We start from the raw sequence: 16,441 nt of genomic DNA, 5'->3' as shown, positions 1-16,441 counted from the left end.
AGGTGATCAGCCTTTTGTGCCTGATGCACGCCGTCGTCTTTTTGGGTCTAAGGCAAGCCGGTTTCCTCATGGTGTTTTTCTTCACCGTTCGAGCTAATGTTAAATGCGCATATAGAAAGAGAATCCATTGGTGCACAGCCGGGGAACAAACCTACGACCTCAGGATTGAGAGTCGCACGCTGAAGCCACTAGGCCAACACTGCTCTAATAATAATATCATTATTCATATTTATTTATTTTACATAGTGCCGCAGTTCTTAGACATTATGATTTTTCATAAATAGTTGTTCCAGAAGGCGATCATTTACACGCGATAATACCACAAGCTGCCTTCCATTAATCAGTTAAGTTACTTAAATTTTGTATTAATTAAAAATGCACAAATATATTTGAGTGTAAAATTACATGTTAACCACAACGGGAATCAAATTTAGCTGTGGTTAATTGAATGTGAATAAAATAATTATTATTTTAAAACATTGGTATATATTTATATTTTATAACAATTATGTATACATTAAAAACTTGCCGTTTAAAAATGTAACAGACACTTCCTTGCCGATCCTTCAATAATTGTTTCATGTAAATCTTGAATCATTTATTTATTTTTATTCACATTCATAAGTTACCTCGCGATTATTTTACTTCGGTTTTTCAACTATTTAAGAAAAAGAAGCCGTAGTTAAAACATTTAAGCATAACGAATGTCGGTAACGATTCTATTTGAGGGTAGTTTGAATAATTAACCAATAAATAATTATACAGTATCGTTAATATAACGCGTCGTTGTTGCATTAAAATTATTGCTAGTTTGAAGTGATCGTAACGCAAACACTATTTGTATTCGAAGATTAACATACAATTATGCGAGATTTAATCAATCTCGATTTACGGGTTAAGCGGCTTCATCGAGTACTAATTAACATTTAATAACGTCATCATCCTCGGCTAAATAGAAATAGAACCAACCCCATTAGTTTCCAATAGCGATACCAACTTTATGGAATGCAATTTCGGTGACCACTTCCTTCTTCGATCGCTTACTCACTACTGAGGGTGATGCTGACCCTGATGTGGGAGATTACAACACCGCTATCTCTGATCATCTCAAGTTCTGTGAATGGCGCCAGTGCTTAGTTAATGTGATATTTGGTCCATTATATTAGGGCGCATCCTATTGATCTCTTTCCTTGTATTTCCCCGGTCATTAACTAATTTAATTTTCGTCATGAATTCCTCAATATCCGGGCAGCCTTGCGACTGTACAAAAGCTCGAGAATAAAATGGGGATCGGTGTCAAACTCAAAATATCTTTATGCATATGCATAAACAAGCACACTTATGAACGTCAAAAAAGTTAATTTTATTGTAAATTTACATTTACTACCCGTTCGCAAGTCTAGGGTGTCGCATTAGTGAAAGAGTAATAACCCAGTGCTAAGCTTGTTTATTCTTTATTCTCTTTTATAATAACAGGTGGCAATCATATGAAGCCTTCCATGACTTACACTACTAATGGTATTTTTCTTATATATAACTTAGCTTTGTTTAAATGCTTTACGGTGATGAAAAAAAAGCTTCACTCAGGCTTCAAGTGTACCTACACTGCTCCTACAAATTATATTTGTCTCAGTAATATCAAGTCCCTCAGATGAAAGGTTTCTGTGGATGGTACTAAAAATAATAACTACTAAATTGAGTCATATTTACAAACGCGAGGTGTCTCATAAACGTAACGCAATTTTACAGCTATATCGATACTTTTACAGTGAGATATATACGATATTTATTTATTCATTTACGAAAACAGATAAATCTCTATACAATAAAAGTAAAAAAAAACATAAAATAAACACACACATATATATAACAAATATACCACAAGAAGTTTCAGTGATAAAAAATACATTCAAAACAATACAAACATAAACAGAAGTACCGCCATTTCACAAGTGGTAGCCTAAGTCAACAAAATAGTTAATAAAGTCATCTAGGTAACATATAAAAAAAATAATGATATATATATAATAAAACTGTGCCGCTATAACCCTAAAATATTGGTTTTAGACACTATTTACTTTTTTGTTTTTTGTATAGACCAGTTGATGATGAGCCTGTACATGACACATATCGTAAATTTTTCGTTCTAAGACACGATTTCCCACTGATGTTTACCAGGGAGTAAGTGTTAGAGTAAACGCTCGGATAACGCTTGTTAAATCACTAGGTTATGGCTCTAAATATAGAAAAAACTTATTTCGCTTAATGACGCTTTTAGTTTACCCCTGTTTGCCGATAAAAACTTAATATTGTGAAAATAAAAGTAAGCGCTTATTCTCTCGACGTTGTCAATGAAACAAACAAGATAAGAGAGTGTAAGTTGGAAACTCGGCGTGAAATCGAGAAAAGTTTGAAAGGGATGAACCCTGATATACGTATTTACAAAGTTCACGCGACATATCATTTTTAAATTTCCCTCATATAGAAAGCCAACTGGACTTTATTATTAATAGGATATAGACAAACGGCTGGCTACAATAATTAGAAAAACAACAAAACATGCCTACAAGGTACAACTAACTGGAAATTATTATTGTAAACTCAATACATAATTGAAAGGCGATATATTGTTAAACTAAACAAATAAAAGATCGCCTTGCACTAAGTTTAATTTATTTCTCTCGTTTCTTGAATATTAATAAATAAAACAAGCATTATTACTCTAATTAGTATTTTTTTAATTTTAGTTATTTTATACATTAACCACTTTTATTACAACTAATAAGCTTTTAAAGTTAAATCAGTCAATTGTACCATTTCATTCTTTACATCATTGTCATTTGTGCATCCTTAAAATTACTATGCTCTTGCAAACATATATTTTAATGGGATTCAGTTAAAGCCCATAATTTATGTGGTAGCCGTATGACTTGAAAATCTTTCTTTTAAGTTTCAAGGGCATATTAGAGTCTATCATTACTTCACTAAGAGACGCGAAAACCTTTTCCATGTATTGATTGAGTTCTTTTACCTCTGAATGGTATCAATTGGTACTTCAGCTGCCCAAAAATATTATATTATCACAGGATGTATATTTTTACATGTTAGTAAACTGTTTAAAATTATTTTTGTCTTAGTGGTATTAATTGCAGTATTTTTCTAGTTCTCTAGAAATTCTCCAAATATAACCAGGTCTGCGAATCATGTCTCGTTCGTCCCTTCTAATCCCACACCAGACCTCCCATTACCATTTCTGAGGCTACTAAGAACAACTTGAGCAAGATTGGATTAGTCGGATAGCTCTACTAATAGAGATTTCTTCCCCGTTCGTCATGTGTAATCTTACTTGTAAATATATTTATACACTTGACAGAGATAATGTGATAAGAGAACACGAAGTTATTTGTTTTGCTTGCTTGCGCCTTGGGTTGGCTTTTATCAGGTAAGACGGTGATCTTCCGTTCGCCTCATAGTATTATTTTAGAAAAGGCTGAAAATATCTGACCTGAGACTACTATGTGTATATATATGTACTTGACAAAATCATTGGGTATTTCATCTCTTCCGGGTGTCATGTCTTTTTACGACTAGATTGCACTTAAAGTTTCTATACTGAGTATTTCACGTACTTATCGATAGTAAAATACATGTTACAAACACATTGCAAGTGTATTTTCACGTAATCACAAAACCGAAAGATTTTGGAAAAACAAAAATATTTTCTGATATCGCAACTTTAAAGCTCTTAAAATATTAATTTCACGAAAGGCAACACCTGCTATATTCGATAAGACTATCAGTTGTCCTAGTCCTAGTCCTAGCCACTACCAGAAAACGAACCCTGGACTCAGATTTTAAATACAACCAACAAATAAAACGTATTATTAACTGACCTGTTGTTGATTCTCTCGTTGTGTCACCAAGCGGGCCTCAACACAGTCCCGAGTCTCCAAGAAAGCTCGACGCTGCGCCAGTTCACGTGGATGATGGGTCATAATACCGGCAATGTTGCATGCGATCAGGGTTATCAGGTTGCAAAAAATCTAAAAATATTGAAACAACTCACACGTTATAAGATATATTTAAACACCTTAATCCAATAATAATTAAGTATTGCTTTTTGTCTTTGATTTCCGATGCTATTTATTTACTTTTCGGACCATGATTGCTGTAAACTACTATGTAATGAAAATTCCATAATATTAGAATCTTAGAATATTAGAAAATGGTTATTGAATCCGTTATTGTTAAGGTCTGTCAAGCGAATTCCGAGAACTACCTTTAACACCTTTGTTAAACTAAAATTAATTAAAGCTTGTTATGAAACTGTACAATAGAAACGGTATGCCTGGAAATCATTTGTATTTTATACATTTAATATTGTTCGCCAACATTTATTAATATATTTACGAATTATACAACTTTCGGCGTACCACAATGCTAAAGGCAACCCTTTTACAACTCTCCCGACTTTACTGGTGGCATATCAAGTTTATCCCCCAGCTCCATAAAAATATATGTCTGAAAAAAATGATATCCAGCTTTTTGGCGGTTGATCTTAGAGTGGATCATGATGCGTTTTCGAAGTTTCTATAAATTTAGCCTTTTATGACGTTCGTGATGAACTATGTATGTGATTCCAATAAAAAATAACACATGCTAGAACCCTTTTTGTCTCATATATCAGTTTTCGTTTCTTTCATTTTTTTAATACGCAAGAAGATAATCTGCCTCTTTTGGGCATGACTTGTTCGTCTCCGATCTTTAACGCTGAACTTTTTCGGGACACCGGAGACAAGTTCAAATATAATTTTATCTCTGCGGTAATCATAATTTAAAAACTGCGAATGCGTTAATCAGTTTGTAGATAGCCGTGAAAGAAGCGATTTATCGCTTAAAAAATATATTTTAAGTTTTTTTTCTGTTTTAAACGCCTGTTAAATGCGGTTGTGTTATACAACTTTATTATATCATACTACATACCTGAGTATCGGTAGTTTTGGTCATCATGATTTGGGCACCAATGCTGATAGCTCCAAGTATAAATCCACCAATAGTAGCCTCATGTAACCGCAGTGGTAGAGTTGCATATGTCACATAAGTGAAAAACGCACAGATACCCATGCTCACGTTCATTGATCTGGTAAGATAAAATTAATTCTTAGCTTAAGGCTTGTCAATAACCAATTAATTTAATTTATTTTATTTCTGCCAGTTCTCAAATCAAACCGTATGGAAACGAGAAACTCTGGCAAACTACCCGCCAGTCTTACTAACCACATTATATTTACAGATATATTCTTCTTCTATTGTTCTTCTAAGGGCGCGTTCCTATCATGCAATTTTATTCGTAGACTGCATTCTTACCTTCGACTTATTTATTAATTGTGTCATTATTGCTATAATGCAAATTTGCTATCTTATTTTGTATAAGATAAGAAAATTTTGCCGAAATATTTTTTATCAAATCATAAGTTTAGAAGTATTAAACACTAATCCCTGCGTGTGTCCGCGCTAACTTCGGATATATTTTACAAATATCATACGTATAAATCATTTTTAATACTTTATCGAACCATTGTTGAACTATTGAGACAAACATGCTTTTTGGCGTGTTATTCTCTTTATCTGCGCTCAGTATTAAAATTTAAGGTACGTTTGAATCGGATGATATTATAGTCAATAAACAATAATGTCATACAACTAAAATTAATTTGATTTTAACATCAGCTTAAATTGATGTCAACGGCAGTCCCCAATTCACTTCACGTATAATCAAAGTGACATATCATTAATATTTTCAAAGTTAAAATTAGATAACGCGTAAAGTTTGACCCAAAAGTTACTGATTGGGAACCGGGAGATTTAGCCACAACCAACTGGAAATCCCCTTGAAACTTGGCTAACTAAGTTTGAAATGGTCCTTTTTATCTAGCCTTACTAATGGATCAGTAGTAGTTGAGATTGTGTGTATGTAAGTCCTGCCGGCCTACCATGAGCTTTTCAAGACAATTCAGTTGATGCTGATGAATTTAGGTTCCTAAGTTGAATCGTATTTCTCGTACCATGATATTGTTTTTCCAAAACTGAAACGTATTGGAGTCGTATGAACGAAAGAGCGATATTATTGTTTTTTGCTTCTATGTAACTTTTCAAATTTTACCTGACAAATTTTTATATATGCAATAATTCAAAAGATCAGTTTAAACTATTCATCGATTAGAATAAGTTATTATGTTACACGTAAAGTTATCTGGTACTCTGACAGTATACATTTTTGTTTTTAAACATTTCCGCAAACATTTGATAGGAGGTATCAATACTAAACCTATTTGGTGTTTTTCAATATAATGGGTAATTTGTTCACAAATTTGATGACAAATAAATACATATGGGTATTGAATCGAATCGAAGTGAATTCTTAATATAAAAACCTTTGCGAAACATATAACTAAAAAACTTACAACTCGTATATCGCATGTAACTTTAATATAAAAATGGATTCCTTTTAGTTGTATAAATTTTATTCATACAATTTAACCAACAATATTTTTTTCTACGGTTTACACTTGATGTGTCAAGCTCGAGACACATGTTGGCAAAGAAAAGCCTCAATGTAATATATGAATATATGTTTACACCCAATTGAACATTGCAGGAAGACATATTTTTCTATCTTGATGGCGTCCTCCGAACAAAATAAATACTATTATATTAATTTTTGAAAAATATTTTTTTTAAGGAAATGAAACAGCAGAGAAGAATACAGAATACAATTCATGACCATGATAAAAAAAAACAGAACCAGTACCTATACTAAAGTGATTTCTAAAGAAGGTTCAGGTGTGTATTTCATTACGCTTTATTCTATCAGAATTATCGTTGAATAGGTCGCAAAATTTGGTAAATTCCACAAAATCAACGCGGGCGAAAGTTGGTTTAATTATATGATCTTTTAAGGTGTGATGTATTATTGTTTTTATACATATATAATAACCAATTTGATATTGTTAAACATAGTTTTTGAAATTGTGTACACAGAAATCTACCATGAATTGAAATCGTTGATCTGTAGAAAGTTATAAACTCGATATCTTCGAAGTAGGCAGAAAGGGATTGTCGTCTTTTGGCTTATCGTCGATTTTTTAATATTTGTTCATTATCACACTTCCTAAAATTAAAATTACCACAAAATTAAACTTTTCGTTTCCGGAACATAAATATTTAACTATATTGATACATTTTAGTCATTAATATTGCTTTACGAAGTAGTTTTTATTAAAATGTTGAATTTAATTAAAACTACTAAAGCTATGTATTATTATAATCTTATAATTATTTTTCCCGACGTTTCGCGTGCTTTACAGCGTGCGTGGTCACGGTGACTGAAGACAAAAGGTGTTGAATGTCAAAGGTATCACAGCTGTAGAGAAAGTTGTGTTATCTGTATTTATTTCCCCGGAGTTGATATCGACTATAAGATGAAGGGTTTATTTCAGAAATGACTCACGGTGTCCTCTATTTTCGCGGATTGTTACCGCGTTTTAAATTTATAATAATACATAGTGTCAATCCGGTAAAATAGTGTTTTATTTAAAAATATAACTTTTTTGGAATCACTTCTATCTGTAACAGTTTGAAAGCAAAACGGTCAAATATTGGTTCAGTCACTAGGTCATGGTACGAATTTTCATACAAATTGAACAATTGATTACCGCTGAAACATCAACTGGCCGGTTTATTCCACGCCATGGTATGAATAAGCGATGCAGTTCAGTTGAAGGTTGTAATTAGGCTCGCAATGAGAGCTCATTATAGGCCCACAGTTTTTATGAATTTTTCACGTAACTTTGCTGCCTTCTGCCACTCGTCGCATTATTGGGTTTTCACTGAATGTGATGTCTGTATTTATCAATTACTTATCGATCGAAAACTACTCAATTGGATTCTTGTACAATTTTCCTCAATAGTATTTTAACATCGGTCGTCGAGGCAGATTATATAATTGTACCCGTACGCCTCGGCGTATGTCTTTTCACATCTGAGCGCATTTTAAAGCTTTTCAGAAATACTATGCGAAACCAGCTGCCCCCTGAAGTATTTACGAACGAATTCAACTTAGGGTCCTTCAGCGCACTTGCGAGCCTCCTGGCAGTGTGTGTCCATGGGTGGCGACATTACTTACATGCCCGTTTGCACCCTGTTTAATAAACAAAAATACTTTCACCCTAAGGTTCAAGTGTACGGTACGTTTTACATTACTATATTATATCAATTATTCTTGATTAGTGGATGTATATAATAATAGAATCGATATTACGGTTACATTAGTTCTAAGCATTGTAAACCTTCAAGCGAAATATGTCAAACTTGATTAAAATTATAACATTCCACTCTACATGGAATTTGAAATGACACACGTTAAAAGTAAATTTGGAAAACAACTTAACACGTCCAACAATACTGAATCATTACTTTAAAATGTGATTTTTTTACAGGTCTGCACCCATACTTTTAAAACTTTCAATCGCGAGAGAAATACTGACATTTGTGTATGCAAGTTTGCTGTAGTCTCAAATCAGGAGAGCAGATGTCGTAGCCTTTGGATCGCGTACAAAAACTCATTATTGAGACCAGTATTTGGTCTCTTGCTATCATATTATGTTTACGCTGTTATGGAAAGAGACAGAGAGAGAGAGAATTTAGTTCGAACGGTCCGGTTAGACAAATTTAGTTTTCATAAAATTAAACAATAGTTAAACAATTTTCGTTAACTAGCATCTCAACTGGATTCACTCACACCAGGCAGCCCTATTAAAAAAATCGTTATTACCCTGTATATATATAAAAATTGTTTTTTCAATATTTCATATTAATTTTGTGAGTGATATGGATGCCTAATCTTATAGTTTCGTTTGTTACTTAATAAAATCATTGTAGTTAAAATGTTTACTTTATGCTATAGAGGTTTTCATAAAAGGTTTTATCCAGATTCACCAAGCAAATTTAATATATTGACCATATTGCATTACATTTTAATTAATTGTAAAGTATTTTTAAAATATATAAAATTAGTATAATTATGCTAAATAATATTAGTATTATATTAAATAAGACAATATATACGTCGGTACAACTTTCTGTGTTATTTTTAACTCGTTATAAAAAAAAATCGAAACAAGTTCATATTTAAATATTAAAGACTGTAATTTTCAATATTATCCACGAGGTTAAATTTTAAAAATATTTTCAAAAGACATTTTAAAAGGACGCTAAGGGAAGCTCTAGGCATTCTATCTAAGGTCCAATCATAATATCTAGTCCATAAGTCTCCGACATAGGCGTAGACATAACTAATAAGTTTCTTTCCGATTTGGAATACCTTCCACATTGCCACGAGGCCTAATTAAAATACATTAAATAACTACAAAACTCACCTTAGAACTGCGGTGCCGCACAGGGCGCTCTCAGCAAGTATGAAGGTAGTAAGAACAATATATGAGACAGTCAGCAAGTATATCTCGTTCATTGCTGGTCGGCTCAAGCACGCGAGAAGACCTAAAATAATATACATCACTTAATCTTATATACTCGACAAATTTTAAAATAATATTAAGAATGTGATCTAAACTAATAACTGTATTCTGCACTGCATTTATTCAATAATTTTCTTATTACCATCCTTACATACAGACGTAATTCAAACACAATCTTTTCTTCTTTATAAGAAGATTCAGTGCAGGAGCGGGTCGCAGAGAAAATATTTACTAAACAAAATTAAACGTAAGAACAGTCGACGTCTGAATCACACATTGTAACATTTCAGACACATATCAAAGGACATTAACGTAAATGTATATTCCAAAACTATTGTATAGTTTTCAGTTATACTTCTCCAAAGGCTATTAAATGTATGCACACCTATCCGTTTGAAGCGAGCCATAATTGCTTTTAGCCTCGTGTGCCTAATAAAGGAGTCTTTAGGGAGCACAGAGTCAAAGCAAGGCTCACCTCAGGCTTAGATATGGCAAAGGTGCTTTTGTTGTTTCATAATTAGCCAGTCTAAAACATAGCACACTGGGCTTGGAGAGCTTGGAAATGAATTATACAGTTTTTATTGTGCACAACGTGTACAGTTGCTTAAATCTGAGATGATGATGAGATGTTACTAAAAAAGCGTTTGTGTTCTTTTAGTAGCCTATTTTAAAGTCTTTGTTGTCGGTATATATAGCCTAAGCTAACGTTGGCCGTTTAATTTTTAATTTTCCTTCACCTTACGAGCAAAAGCAAGACTTTCTATGTTCCGATCTACATTTTACGTTACGAATAAATTTTGTTATAGTTAGTTTTATCTCGTGTAAGTTATGTTTAATTTTTAGTATGTGTAATGTATGCAATTAGAAAATTATATAAATAAACGTCTCACAAAACAAACGAAAGAAAAAATCAAATCCTAGAAATCCAGAATCAGATTTTCGATTTCGAATATAGTATACATTTTCGTTTGAAATGAAAACAAAATATGTAAACATTATTCGGTATTAAAACTCTCCGGGGATTAAATGGGTTCTCTGTGTATGACATCTTAATCCTTTGTTTTATATAACCACTTTAATATTTCATTATTATTTCGAATACATATTACATAACCTTTCAGACGCATTGGCGCTGAAACGCTGCGTAAAAAGTAATTAATAATCAACAAACGTTTTTAATTCATGTATTGTAAATTTTAACTGAATTCTAAATTTGGCTCACAGTTAACTTAAAATAAAAGTTAATTAACAACGTCAATAATAAATTCCTTTTCAACAAAATCTTAATTTGTAGTGGCTTTGGTTAAGAGACTTTTTCGTTTTGTTAATTAAATATACTATTAGGATATTTTTGAAATTACAGTTAAACAGCTGAATATATTTCTACAATATTTGTTTAAATGTTTCCAGCCTAAAAGCTCTACACCGCCTGTTTGGTGAGTTTAGTTTAACCGTGAAAGATTCTCCAACAACACGCCCAAGGGCGTCCCCTGAGACTGAAACATCTGAATGTTCCGAACATCACAGAATCATTGTTTCATTTGAAAAGTTTGTTAATCTAGAACAAACTACTAGATAATAGAAAATATCAACGAAATAGAATATCTTATGGTTATGGGACATTAAGATTAGAGGTTAGGTTATAATCTACAAACTAATATGCCAATGTACTTACAGGCATATACTAAAGCTGCAAGTCCAAACAGAACTATGTTGATCAAATGCGCCAATCTTTCCCTCTCGAAAAAGGCACGAGAGCCGTATCTTGGCTTCGAGAAATCTGTAGTGCTCGTTAACGACATGTCTCTACGGAAAAGATAATATGAACTAGACACAAGACCCTTTATTCGTAAAATATAAAACAAATAACGACCGTTGCTCCCTTTCCTCCACCTTTAAAATGGTGCAATTAGACTGATTTACTTTTATGGGGCTACCCCCCTTATAGGCGAGTAGATTGAGTCATAACAAAGGGAGTAACTAAAGGTAATCTAAACAAGAAGCAAGAGGTTAGTTACATAAAATTCAAACTAATCTGAAGTAATTAGAAAAAAATATTTAATTTAATATCAATAGAAACTGTTTCAATTATTATATAATATTACTACACCCGGAAATCTAAGCGGTTATCGGCAAAAATACTAACATTTATGACATTAGTTAGCAGTTTGAAAATTATTTTTAAAATTTAATGTACATAATTTTGTTTTGTATTGAGTTTTTGCCAATGAAAAATTATTCAACCAGGGCTGGATTTCCTATACCGAAAACCATCTTGGATATGGAGTACCTGGACTGTGTTACAGTACTTTCAATACAGGTGTTAGTAAAAAATCTACTAGGTAGATTTGCATACAAATATGTTCTTACATTCGGTCAAAACTTGTAAGGTTGTACAATGCGTCAGTGATGAAAGTGTGGGCGGCAAGCAATGCTGGCACTTGGACCGATACCAGCCCGACTCCCACACCCAGTAGTAGTCCCAGCAAAGTCATCATATTCGCCTGATTCATACGAAGAAAGTAACGTTGGTATAACATTTCCACCTGTAATAAATATAATTATGAAAATCTTCGAACTGAAAAACGCAATTAAATTTTAACAAAAGGCATCATAGACACGAATACAAATAATACAATTATTTAAATTTACCCAATGGGGTAAAATTCAATATCTTATTAGATTAAGATTATTACAGAATTTAATTAAGTGTAATACAATTATGAATATCATTGTTATCGTTATTATATATTTTTGTTATTAATGGCTTCGAATCTCTTCGAATCAACCGTGGTAGGGACAAGAAAAAAAAGGCGCGTAACAGGAAAATGTGACGCGTAACCGAAAAATGTGACGGTATTTATGAAGATTCACTTCAATTAGTCCATAGAAAACGAGATTAGCAGAATAATAATTTAAATATTACCTATATAATAATTCTCAATTATGGATGTATTTATAATTTTAAAAATTAACATATTGCCAAAGGTTGAACTTGACAAAAGGTCTTGGAAAACATATTCATACTCGTTTATTACAGACGTATTTTTTATATATCAAGCTGTAAATCTGAAACTTATCTAAAGAGAACTTTGTAGTATAACAGGGCCTTGAGAAGTTTGAAGTCCGATAATAATTTTGTGAGGACTCAGAGGATTATACCTTTGGGCCATACTTGAAATATATATTTCTTATAATATCAGGAGTCGCTCAGCTATAAGCTACAGGGATAAAACACTGCAGAGCGTGGGAAGAATAACGTCCGGTACTTCCTGATATCATTTTAAGGGAATAGCCTCAAAGTAAAACCATTTTAATCGAATTTCTAATTTAGTTATTATTTTATTAATTCTGCTTATTGCTCACAGGTGCTTCGGTGCCACGATTACTAATTTTAATTATTAACATATTTAATTATAAATATTTAAATTATTAGCTAAGCATAATAAACACCTTTAATCACCTACCATAATTTAATAAAATTTATAATATTCTGCTAAAATAGGGTTCTAGTATAAATCATTTAAAAAATCTGATATGTTCTATTGTAAGGCAGACAGCGCCATTGGTGAGCTTTGTTATAAAATCTAGTATTACAATTCCACTCCACTCGCCTTCTTGAAACTACAGGGGACAGAGCTAATCCCTACTTCATATACAATTACAGTAAATACTCGTACTAGCTAAGAATCTCTATGTGATTAATGGTGTACTTTAAATGTTCAATTTAAATGGTTAAGTGTAACATTTGAGGACGCGATAACGCAACATTAGCCTCGTCATAAAAACTAACGGAGTTTTTACCTTCTTTTCGTGTCACTATAGAATTCTATAAAAACTAAGCCTTTATCTATATTAGTTTACCTATCACCTTAATGTTGGTGTATAATGTATATGAAGTAGATTATATGTCGACGCTTCAGTGGTAAATGTGACCAATTTGTTTTCTAACGTCACGTGCAGTGCTTTTTTTAAATTAATAAAAATATGTGTTTATTTAGATGTAAATTTAGGTCTATAAGTAACAGGTGTGCTTCTTGCTCTAGTGGGCAATCTCTCAACCCTGAGTTCGTTAGTTTGACTCACGGCTCCAATGGAGCTTTCTTACATCTTACAAACATTCACTTGCACGTAAACATTGTGAGGTAAACAGCATATCTGAAACCCAAAAATTATGGACGTGCGTTCGCCTACTTTTCAATACAAAAAATAACTTATAAACTATTACTTAAGACATTGTTGTTTCCTTTTTAACGACATTATCTCTTTTGAATTACTGATTCCCGATCCTTTTAGAGTACTTTATTTGATTTAAACTTCTTATAACTTTTAAAATCAGCTCACATGACTTATATAATGTAGTCATATGACAAATATACATTCAATTATCCAGTCTCTATATTTATGTTGTAAAAAAATAATTTAATTTGTATTCCGTTACTGTCTCAACCATCTAATCATGAAGATGGTTGCAAATGCGCAAAGGAAAAAAAAACATTTATGTAGACTGCACTATTTTGACTAAAGTACTCTTTCCTAATAAATGAGTTAATTTAAGCTTTTGTTAGATAAATAATAAGTATTGATAGGTTAATAAATCATCTACAATCGTCATCACGGAGATTTTTCATGAGGCAGTTAATATCCTGAAAAGTATCAGTCTTGTTACAAACCTAATCAATCTATGAGATCTATTCGCTACAAATCCAGATCGATCCACGGACTGAAAAATCGATCCGGGTTCGGTTTTTTTGAAGTCGAATAAAAATTGTAAATAACACTTGAACTGTTGAATAATTGGCTGGACAAACTAAATTCATGCTCCACACGTATTTAGAAAACATCAGTCTGATTCCACTCTTAATAATCTCGTTAAACGTAAATTAATCAACAATTTTGTATAAATTTTACGATTATTTGAATAATCCTACTCCTTGGAATTGATTTGCCCCAGTCCTTATATTTATGGCTGCTCTGCCTTACAAGCTTTGTATGAATCAAACTTGGCGATTAAAAATAGTGGCGGAGAGTTTCTTTCTAGTTCTTGCTCGCTCTACGCCCTTGACACGAACTGGTAGTTAATGAAAATTTAGAATCAATTAACATCTTTTCTTTGACGTTTATAAGTGTACTAGGTTACCTTTATAAATAAAGTTACTTTGAGCTTAAAATTGAGATTAATCATACACAGTTTAGTTTTTAAAAAATATGAATAAGTATTCGTACATCCAACATAAGCAAAGGATGTATTTTTTAAGTTGTAAACTATTGACTCATAGCAATATTTACAATCTGATTGAACATTATCGATGTAAGAGTCTCTAGCTGACCAATACTTGAAACTTTGATAAATGCAAATAATAACATGGTTATAAATCGTTCGTTAAATAACTTTTATTTACATTTACTTACATAAAACATAGTTATTATAAACATACTGCCTGCCCACTGAAGTATTTCCGAACCAATATGACTTAGGGTCCATTATCAAAAGGGCGTACCAATTCTTAAACGCACTTTCGAGCCTTCTGGCAATGTCCATGGGCGGAGGTATCACGTAACAATGCCTATGGCTGGCCATGCTTCATACTCGTGAACGGGTGCTACTTGTGGTGACTGGTCGTACTTAAATTCGTGTATTCGGTGATGTTAGTTATTTCGACTATGTATTTGCGTGTTGTTCCCACTGTTCCCACGAGTATGTAAGTGCCTGCTGCGATTTCACCATGCCTCCTGCTGATAGAGGATCTATGACTTTGAATAAATGGTTTTGACTTTGACATTAACTTGACATTAGGTGAGCCGCCTCATCCGTTTCCCTTCATTAAAAAACTTTACTTTAGTCATGCCAACCTAACTTTTTGACATCTCTATTTAGTTGATCTCTCTGCGTTAATTAAAATGTTGACTAATTCTTTTTAATTTATATTAATATACAATTTGTTATGATCCCTTGAAATTACAGTCCTGTCTTTCTGTATCATAAAATATGTATGCGAAAGCTTATGAATAAGATAACTTATCCGAGGTTTTCACATTTCTGAATAAATTATGTAATACCCTGTAATTTTCTCTTAAGTACGCCCGAGTGGATTAAATTTAAGTTAAGACAAAATAAATATTTATCATTAGTCAACAATACATAAAGACCAAAATACATTTAAATAATTCCATACAATTATTTCTCTTGTAATGTATTTTACATTCAGATACAGAAACCGCTTATTTATGTCTCCATACCTTTTAGCCGTTTTTGCTTAGAACACATATACGGGTATTATTTTGTTCACTGTTTGTTCAGGTCAAATGTGTATGTAATCTAAATGAAAGTATTGTTGCATCCTGGCAGATGTGGCTCATAGTAAAACTAGCAATCCCCGGTGGCACCCGTGTATGCTTTTACTAGAGAAATCCGTTGGAAGATAGAATTCCATATTATAATCAATAGGCTGAGTTAAAACAAAGGGTAAGTGATTAACTAAACCTATAAATGACCATGATAATAATATAAATCTATAAAGATATAAATCTTACATATTCTCCACTGAGCATTTTTTTTGGAGTCTTCAAATGTACAAATGCCATTGGTAAAGACGCGGGTATGATATAATCTTTTGTTCTGAGTACATTGCCGGACTTTTAAGAACCAATCTGCTCGTTTTTAAGTGGTTTGGAAATAGTTCAATGAGCTGGTTCCACATAGTAAAGATAGACAAAATCGCCTTAAAAGCTCATTTGTTGAACCACAGACGAAGGATGAAGGTATTTATCAAAACAACTCTTCAGAAATTCAAAGTGGCAGAAAAAGTAGTAATAAAAAACACTAGGCGTTGCAGACTCGGGATTTGCAAAGCAATTACTATATTTATTGTTGTCCGGGATGAATTTGAATGATTTGTAAAATC

At 32.5% G+C, this 16,441-nt stretch overlaps 1 protein-coding gene across 1 annotated transcript in view; it reads right to left on the bottom strand.

Annotated features, from left to right (window-relative positions):
• LOC123718791 (adenylate cyclase type 6) overlaps nt 1–16,441 on the bottom strand; it is a 129,621-nt gene that overhangs the window by 28,175 nt on the left and 85,005 nt on the right. The window contains exons 6-10 of the mRNA XM_045675580.1: nt 11,907–12,082; nt 11,212–11,342; nt 9,438–9,558; nt 4,984–5,140; nt 3,894–4,043 (exon numbers count right to left, since the gene is read on the bottom strand). Of these exons, the coding sequence (XP_045531536.1) occupies nt 3,894–4,043; nt 4,984–5,140; nt 9,438–9,558; nt 11,212–11,342; nt 11,907–12,082 (735 nt within the window). The remainder of the gene's footprint in view (nt 1–3,893; nt 4,044–4,983; nt 5,141–9,437; nt 9,559–11,211; nt 11,343–11,906; nt 12,083–16,441) is intronic.

The sequence above is a fragment of the Pieris brassicae genome, chromosome Z, assembly GCF_905147105.1.
Source record: "Pieris brassicae chromosome Z, ilPieBrab1.1, whole genome shotgun sequence".
NCBI lineage: Eukaryota > Metazoa > Arthropoda > Insecta > Lepidoptera > Pieridae > Pieris > Pieris brassicae.
Note: the sequence above shows the minus strand (reverse complement) of the source record. Positions and strands in the feature narration are given on the sequence as shown.